At 36.0% G+C, this 10,400-nt stretch overlaps 1 protein-coding gene across 1 annotated transcript; it reads left to right on the top strand.

The window, feature by feature from the left end:
* Positions 1-8,567: 8,567 nt before the first annotated feature.
* LOC140147067 (uncharacterized) lies at positions 8,568-9,482 on the top strand. The gene has a single exon (XM_072168839.1). The coding sequence runs from the start codon at positions 8,568-8,570 to the stop codon at positions 9,480-9,482; it is 915 nt and encodes a 304-aa protein (XP_072024940.1).
* The last annotated feature ends 918 nt before the right edge of the window (positions 9,483-10,400 follow it).

The raw sequence follows: 10,400 nt of genomic DNA, 5'->3' as shown, positions 1-10,400 counted from the left end.
ACTACTTCATCAACTATCTACTGCTGCTAGCACATTATTTTACAACTATCTACTGCTGATAACATACTACTTCATCAACTATCTACTGCTGATAGCACATTACTTTACAATTATCTACTGCTGATAACATACTACTTCATCAACTATCTACTGCTGATAGCACATTACTTTACAACTATCTACTGCTGATAACATACTACTTCATCAACTATCTACTGCTGATAGCACATTACTTTACAACTATCTACTGCTGATAACATACTACTTCATCAACTATCTACTGCTGCTAGCACATTACTTTACAACTATCTACTGCTGATAGCATACTACTTCATCAACTATCTACTGCTGATAGCACATTACTTTACAATTATCTTCTGCTGATAGCACATTACTTCATCAACTATCTACTGCTGATAGCACATTACTTTACAACTATCTACTGCTGATAACATACTACTTCATCAACTATCTACTGCTGATAGCACATTACTTTACAACAATCTACTGCTGATAACATACTACTTCATCAACTATCTACTGCTGATAGCAAATTACTTGACAACTATCTACTGCTGATAACATACTACTTCATCAACTATCTACTGCTGATAGCACATTACTTTACAATTATCTACTGCTGATAACATACTACTTCATCAACTCTCTACTGCTGATAGCACATTACTTCATCAACTATCTACTGCTGATAGCAGATTACTTTACAATTATCTTCTGCTGATAGCACATTACTTTACAACTATCTACTGCTGATAGCACATTACTTCATCAACTATCTACTGCTGATAGCACATTACTTTACAATTATCTTCTGCTGATAGCACATTACTTTACAACTATCTACTGCTGATAGCACATTACTTTACAACTATCTACTGCTGATAACATACTACTTCATCAACTATCTACTGCTGATAGCACATTACTTTACAACTATCTACTGCTGATAACATACTACTTCATCAACTATCTACTGCTGCTAGCACATTATTTTACAACTATCTACTGCTGATAACATACTACTTCATCAACTATCTACTGCTGATAGCACATTACTTTTACAATTATCTACTGCTGATAACATACTACTTCATCAACTATCTACTGCTGATAGCACATTACTTTACAACTATCTACTGCTGATAACATACTACTTCATCAACTATCTACTGCTGATAGCACATTACTTTACAACTATCTACTGCTGATAACATACTACTTCATCAACTATCTACTGCTGCTAGCACATTACTTTACAACTATCTACTGCTGATAGCATACTACTTCATCAACTATCTACTGCTGATAGCACATTACTTTACAATTATCTTCTGCTGATAGCACATTACTTCATCAACTATCTACTGCTGATAGCACATTACTTTACAACTATCTACTGCTGATAACATACTACTTCATCAACTATCTACTGCTGATAGCACATTACTTTACAACAATCTACTGCTGATAACATACTACTTCATCAACTATCTACTGCTGATAGCAAATTACTTTACAACTATCTACTGCTGATAACATACTACTTCATCAACTATCTACTGCTGATAGCAGATTACTTTACAACTATCTACTGCTGATAACATACTACTTCATCAACTCTCTACTGCTGATAGCACATTACTTTACAACTATATCTGGTGTGGTGATAACATACTACTTCATCAACTATCTACTGCTGATAACATACTACTTCATCAACTATCTACTGCTGATAGCACATTACTTTACAACTATCTACTGCTGATAACATACTACTTCATCAACTATCTACTGCTGATAGCAGATTACTTTACAACTATCTACTGCTGATAACATACTACTTCATCAACTCTCTACTGCTGATAGCACATTACTTTACAACTATATCTGGTGATAACATACTACTTCATCACCTATCTACTGCTGATAACATACTACTTCATCAACTATCTACTGCTGATAGCACATTACTTTACAACTATCTACTGCTGATAGCACATTACTTTACAACTATCTACTTAATGATAACATACTACTTCATCAACTATCTACTGCTGATAGCACATTACTTTACAACTATCTACTGCTGATAGCACATTACTTTACAACTATCTACTTAATGATAACATACTACTTCATCAACTATCTACTGCTGATAGCACATTACTTTACAACTATCTACTTAATGATAACATACTACTTCATCAACTATCTACTGCTGATAGCACATTACTTTACAACTATCTACTGCTGATAGCACATTACTTTACAAGTATCTACTGCTGATAACATACTACTTCATCAACTATCTACTGCTGATAGCACATTACTTTACAATTATCTTCTGCTGATAGCACATTACTTTACAACTATCTACTGCTGATAGCACATTACTTCATCAACTATCTACTGCTGATAGCACATTACTTTACAACTATCTTCTGCTGATAGCACATTACTTTACAACTATCTACTGCTGATAGCACATTACTTTACAATTATCTACTGCTGATAACATACTACTTCATCAACTATCCACTGCTGATAGCACATTACTTTACAACTATCTACTGCTGATAGCACATTACTTCATCAACTATCTACTGCTGATAGCACATTACTTTACAATTATCTTCTGCTGATAGCACATTACTTTACAACTATCTACTGCTGATAGCACATTACTTTACAATTATCTACTGCTGATAACATACTACTTCATCAACTATCCACTGCTGATAGCACATTACTTTACAACCTCCACTGCTGATAGCACATTACTTTACAACAATCTACTGCTGATAACATACTACTTCATCAACTATCTAAAGCTGATAGCAGATTACTTTACAACTATCTACTGCTGATAACATACTACTTCATCAACTATCTACTGCTGATAGCACATTACTTTACAATTATCTTCTGCTGATAGCACATTACTTTACAACTATCTACTGCTGATAGCACATTACTTCATCAACTATCTACTGCTGATAGCAGATTACTTTACAATTATCTTCTGCTGATAGCACATTACTTTACAACTATCTACTGCTGATAGCACATTACTTCATCAACTATCTACTGCTGATAACATACTACTTCATCAACTATCTACTGCTGCTAGCACATTACTTTACAACTATCTGCTGCTTATAACATACTACTTCATCAACTATCTACTGCTGATAGCACATTACTTTACAATTATCTACTGCTGATAACATACTACTTCATCAACTATCTACTGCTGATAGCACATTACTTTACAACTATCTACTGCTGATAACATACTACTTCATCAACTATCTACTGCTGATAGCACATTACTTTACAACTATCTACTGCTGATAACATACTACTTCATCAACTATCTACTGCTGCTAGCACATTACTTTACAACTATCTACTGCTGATAGCATACTACTTCATCAACTATCTACTGCTGATAGCACATTACTTTACAATTATCTTCTGCTGATAGCACATTACTTCATCAACTATCTACTGCTGATAGCACATTACTTTACAACTATCTACTGCTGATAACATACTACTTCATCAACTATCTACTGCTGATAGCACATTACTTTACAACAATCTACTGCTGATAACATACTACTTAATCAAATATCTACTGCTGATAGCACATTACTTTACAACTACCTACTGCTGATAACATACTACTTCCTCAACTATCTACTGCTGATAGCACATTACTTTACAACTATCTACTGCTGATAGCATACTACTTCATCAACTATCTACTGCTGATAGCACATTACTTTACAACTATCTACTGCTGATAACATACTACTTCATCAACTATCTAAAGCTGATAGCACATTACTTTACAACTATCTACTTAATGATAACATACTACTTCATCAACTATCTACTGCTGATAGCACATTACTTTACAACAATCTACTGCTGATAACATACTACTTCATCAACTATCTACTGCTGATAGCACATTACTTTACAACTATCTACTGCTGATAACATACTACTTCATCAACTATCTACTGCTGATAGCACATTACTTTACAACTATCTACTGATGATAACATACTACTTCATCAACTATCTACTGCTGATAGCACATTACTTTACAACTATCTACTGCTGATAGCATACTACTTCATCGACTATTCACTGCTGATAGCACATTACTTTACAACAATCTACTGCTGATAACATACTACTTCATCAACTATCTACTGCTGATAGCACATTACTTTACAACTATCTACTGCTGATAACATACTACTTCATCAACTATCTACTGCTGATAGCACATTACTTTACAACTATCTACTGCTGATAACATACTACTTCATCAACTATCTACTGCTGATAGCACATTACTTTACAACTATCTACTGCTGATAGCATACTACCATACTTCATCAACTATCTACTGCTGATAGCACATTACTTTACAACTATCTACTGCTGATAACATACTACTACATCAACTATCTACTGCTGATAGCACATTAACTATCTACTCTCGTAAAATATAACTTCTTGTAAAAAGGAATGGGGTGTCCAACGGGAAATAGCATCTGATGGGCTGATATAGTGGACATTTTGATGTAATGTTTCCTGTAGGTGGCTTAAAAACCTAAATGCAAAATGAGGTTTAAAAAATTATTTTCAGAGTCAAGCCGCAGCTATCATTATGCCTCAAATCACTTAGGCCTATTTAGTGTCAAATCAATGCAAAGACAAATTCTTGTTGAGATATTATCCTGCTTTGCCAAATGAAACATAGCAAAATCCCAATCCTTAGTTAGGCCTAGTTCTATAAACTGGCAATGAAAGTCAAATTTTAATATTTGGTCAATTTTTCGAAAAGGGCCAAAAACATGCATAGTTTCAAAATAAGGGCAAAAATATGCATACCAAGTCTTAGACTTTTGTGACTACAATAAGAAAACATTCGAATTTGCACGATTTTGGCTCATTTTCCGTCAAATTGAAAAAGTATTAAAAATGCTTATAGGCCTATTGCCAGTTAGAACTAACTATTAAGGATTGGGATTTAGTAAAGTTTCATTTGGCAAAATAAGATTCCAAAAAATAGTGATTTTGGAATAGGGAGTAGGCCAAAATGGAACTAATTTTTGGACCTGTTTATCACGGTGCCGAGTAGGCCTACGCTACTGCATGCAGTTCAGCCTTTTTTTTTTTTTTTCCGGGGGGCAGGTCGATACTACTATAGGCCTAATGGGGGGGGGGGAAAGGTTTTTTAATTTTTATAATAATGGCCTATCGAGAGGGAAACATTGTTGGGATGCTGATTTGCCCACCCGACGGACAAATTCTTGCACAGCCTCTAAAACTTGACATCTCCTCAATGTGGTTTGATTGGATCGCTTGTTGCGACGAGCGATCTTTACAACTTCTCGCGAAGAGGTCAAAGGTCATTATACAGGGTGTTTAGTTGGGAAGTGGAAGTAGGGAAGCTTACTGCTGCTTTCAAAATGATTTCAAACACGTGTGTACGTTCGGTCCTGCGAAATTTGGCAGCAAGAAATAGCATGATATTGTACCAGCACTCACGTCTACGTCCAAATGTAGGCGATCAGTCAGTTATATGCTTAACAACAACTACACTTCGTTACCAAAAAACAACGAACCTGTCGAATTCGACAGACATGGCAAATAAGAAAGTATCTGTTGCAAGCTCAACGAACCAACCAAATGGTATGAAGGAGAAGTTGGTTGAGAAAATGACTACAGGTCGAGTAGGGGAATTGGTGTCAGCATTTGAAGAGTTCTTGGGCATTGGGGATGTAAAAAGAGCACAAAGTAGGCTCATTGAGGTGAGTTCAGCTATAAACATCATACATGATAAAAAAAAAGGCAAACAAAGCTCTTAAAGCTAAAATAATTAATTAGGACAAAGGTCGTACAAAGTAGGTCAAGTAAAATAAATAACAAATTTAAAAACATATATCATCCGAACTTTCTCATAAGTTGGTGAGGGAGGCCCTTACTTTGTTAACTTGTTACAAATTGATGTGACCAGGCATTCATTTCTGCGTAAAATTGCAAAATTTTGCACTAGAAGTTGTCGATACAATCATAAATTTATGGCGCTTTACAAAATATAAATTTTCATATTAAAAACACAAAACATCATGCAATTTTTTTTTTTTTTTTTAGGTCAACCATGAATGATCCTAGCATTTAGGTCTAGGTCCAGGGACACTACAAAACCCCCAAAAATAACTTTTTTTTTTTTTGCAATTTCGTAGGCCTACCCGGGTACCCGCCCGAAAAATAAGCGGGTACCCGGGCACAAAATTACCCGAAAATCCCAACCCTAATTCCGACTGAAGAGGGCGTATTATCAGCCAGGAGAGGGAGTCTGAGGATCATACACATCACTAAGTTACAAAATGGCAGCCCGAAGTCGATCTGCATTCGTATAACACGGAGTGCGTCCTGAAAATAAAAATAATAGTTACAGACAACTTGGAGGATAAATCTATCGGGTGTTCTTTTTCACAAGGCAAAAACCACAAATACAGAACTTGTGTGGCACAGCCGATACAAAGACAAAGTTTTAAAAGTCCAATTTGCCTGTCAACCATCAATATGACTTCCACATTTTTGATATATGAGACTGTACTAAAATAGTCGCCTCCCCATATACATGTACTTACATGAAATTTATATTAAAAAAAAGGAAAAAAAACCGCATTCTGCATTAGGTTTTTAAAGACTGAAGAGGTTTGAGACAAACATAGCCTCCCAATGTCACTTTACATTCAAAGGTGTAACGCATGATCGTTCCCAAAGTCAAAAATATTTTGCACGGATTCAAGAACATTTTCGTCATTTGTTACCCCTACTTTACACGAAAACAGGTACGGTACAAATTAGCCTTAAAAATAAGTACTATTTTTTTGCATTCATGTACACTTTTACAAAAGCACCCTTTTTAACATTTCAAGAACACTCACAAAAAACACTGGTTCTGGATTCACCAAAATATGCCATATTTTTTAATATCGAGTACACCGTCGTCAAAAACAACCCTATTTTTTAAACACCGCGAACATAAATTGTTTGCGAAAATAGTTTACAAATAACCTCTTTTTTTGCGAAATTGGGAACGATCATGCGTACACATACATGTACACTGTGTAGTCAATGTTAAGTGACAACACAGGGTAGGCCCTATAGCCTTAGCAAGTTTGAAATAAATGCTCCTGTTTTGAGCAATAACATTCCAAAGTTTTGTTACAGACGTTACAAAAGGCATTTTTGGCATGGAATTGGCCAAATGTGTAATTTACAATCATTTGTAGAGCAAAGATTTCTTCGTTCCGATTTCTATAAGTATGCATGTGAATGCCTTTAAAAAAAATCTTAAATCCATACATGTACACACTAAGTTTAACTTTCTATACTTACAATCAAGGATGCACCGATCCACCCTTTATCTGAATCAGCCGAACACCAATCAGTTTGTTTTCTAAATCAACTAATCGGATACCAATCCCTACCAGTACTAGACCAAAAGTAATGCGTACGTCCTACACGCCTTGTGTAATCGGCGATCACCAATTAGGATTGATGGCAAATATATTCATAGTTATGCACAGGCAATGCAGTTTAGTTCTGCTGTCTTAGGGCAGATGGCTTGAATATGTGTTTAATTCCAAATGATGATTGAAAATTTACCCAAGGTACAGACTTTCCCTCTGAATTTTTGTCAGTTTACCAAGACAAAGTCAAGGAATATAGTGCAAAATTGGCTAATCTCCTTTTACCCGAATACATCCGTATCATCGACAATCTATCCTTAGAAATAGATCTCGAGGTTCACGAAGCTGAAGACTCTCTTGCATCCATCACCGACGAAGAAGAACGAGGAAAGGCCATTGAGCTTTTCGGCATCAAGCACAAAGGGGTACTCCGTCGCCTTGAAGATCGCCGTAAAAAGGCAGTAGCTGAGAAGAAGAAAAACAAGAACAGCCGCCATCCTTATCGCCGTCATCATCACAACCGTCATCATCGTGCTAAACCCTTTTAGCTAAATAAACCAAACGGCTCTTTTCAGAGCCACCAATACTTCAAAAAAGAGATATTGCTTTGTATGTCAACAATTGGTTATTATATATATTTAAATAAAATATCATCCTAATAACCTCTTGATTGTATCACTTATTATCCTTTAAGTTCTAAATATCATATAAATATATCAAAGCCACCCATCTCTGATAGTTAATAATGGCTAGAAGGGAAAGAATAAATCTAGACTTGCTTATCATAAAACTAGAGTTGATGTCAACAAAACATCAACATCAAATCATATATCTAAAGCTAAGGCGAATATCAAAGCCAAGGCTGATTTGTGTAAGCGGTTCATCTATAATTATTCAGATTACCAATTATCCGATATGCAAATCATTGCACTATCTAAAGGCTTCAAATTTATACCTCTGGGCCGTAGACCACCACGTACTCAAATTTTGCAAGATTTTCATCAACTTACACGTAAAATGAGAATGAAATATATCATGCGTGGAAAGTCGAAAAAAAGACCATTATTCAAATTACCATCTACGTGGGACCCACGATCCTCTGATAATATCAAATTAGAGGAATATCTCGATGAAACTAAACTTGAACTCTCGAAGTTAAAGCGCAGAAATCCTAGTGAAAACATGTCTAAAGCTGAAAAAGCTGCATTAAATCAACTCAAAAACAACAAATCTATTGTCATTAAACCCCTTGATAAGGGTAAGGCATGTGCCGTGGTCTCTCGTGATCAATACATCAAAGAAGCGCATAGACAACTGTCGGCGTTTCAATACCAGAAAATCGATCATGACATGACAGCGGACACCGCCAAAATGGCGGATGAAATAGTTGAAGATTTGTTTGCTGAGAAATGCATAGACAAACATGCAAGAGAATATCTACTTTCTGATAACAATGACATCAAGGTACCAAGCCTATATCTACTGGTCAAAGCCCATAAACCTAAACCCAAAGATAGTGATTTTTGTGGCAGACCAATTATATCAGGATGTCGGTCACCGACCAAACTCTTATCAGAATACTTAGACTATTTTCTACTACCACTAGTCCAAGAACAAGAAACGTATCTCAAAGACTCGCCTGAACTTATCAAAATTCTAGCAAACTTAAAACTCCCGCAAGATATAACATTAGTAACAGCGGACGTTACAAGTTTGTATACCAATATACCACAGGATCAATGTCTTGAGATTGTTGTTGACCGCTTAGAAAAATCAAACAAACGCTACCAAATTCCGAAACCCCCACCACATCTAGTACGAAGAATTCTTGAACTTATCCTCAAACGTAACTGCTTTGAGTTTAATGATGAATTCTATCTTCAGATTGTAGGTGCGGCTCAGGGAACATCCTATCCCCGAAATATCGGATTTGGTCATGTACGTTATTGAGAAAGAGTTCATTTTAACCGACCCAAACATAGTGTTCTATCGTAGATATCGGGATGATATTTTACTCTTTTATCAGGGTAATTGCAACGAGTTACAGAACTTAAAGGCACGCATGAACAATGCTCATCCTACTCTGAAATTTACCTTTGAGATATCCGACAACCTTGTCACATATCTAGATCTTCAAATTTACAAAGGGAACAGGTTCCTAGAACACGGCCTACTTGATCACAAGATCAACATGAAAAAGACAGAAACTCATCAGTGGTTATGCCCCGAATCGGCGCATTGCCCATCTGTTTTTACAGCCTTAGTTCTAGGGGAAACGATTCGCTACTGCCGCGGTCATACATCCGAATCCAATTTCGTTAACAAGGTCAACTTCTTCACAGATAAACTTGTGGAAAGAGGTTATGATCGGCATTCAGTTAATGAAATAACCAGCAAGGTTAAATTTGAAGATCGGGACACATATCTCAATAGCTCAAAGGAGAGTAGGCCTGACATGAACAAGAAAAATATCCCTCTTGTTTTAGTAACTACGTACACACCATATATCAAAACCCAGGATCTCAAGAAAGTTCTATTAAATCATTGGCATAAAATTGAGCAAAATCCTACATTAAATGCTCTTTTTCCGAAACCACCATTACTGGCTTTTAAACGTGCCAAAAACTTGGCAGATACCTTAGTAAAGTCTAAGCTACCACAACTTGATGAGCCGGCTGAGATCAATCAAACCGCGCTTCCTAACACACCCCAGGAGGCCATGCCGCTCATCGACCGACCAGCATCAAGTAGCCAGATTAGCACGGTGGATTTCAATGCAAATGATCATGCATTGTTACAATGTTTATATGAACTAATGGATGAATAATTGGTTTATTTACACGCCCGTCTAAACCAGATATTACTGGT

Source organism: Amphiura filiformis, chromosome 3 (genome assembly GCF_039555335.1).
Source record: "Amphiura filiformis chromosome 3, Afil_fr2py, whole genome shotgun sequence".
Lineage (NCBI taxonomy): Eukaryota > Metazoa > Echinodermata > Ophiuroidea > Amphilepidida > Amphiuridae > Amphiura > Amphiura filiformis.
The sequence above is the reverse complement of the archived record's forward strand: the minus strand, read 5'-3'. Positions and strand labels throughout refer to the sequence as shown.

Coding starts and splice junctions, on each gene's coding strand:
- LOC140147067 (XM_072168839.1), top strand. CDS start 8,568: ATGCGTGGAAAGTCGAAAAAAAGACCATTATTCAAATTACCATCTACG.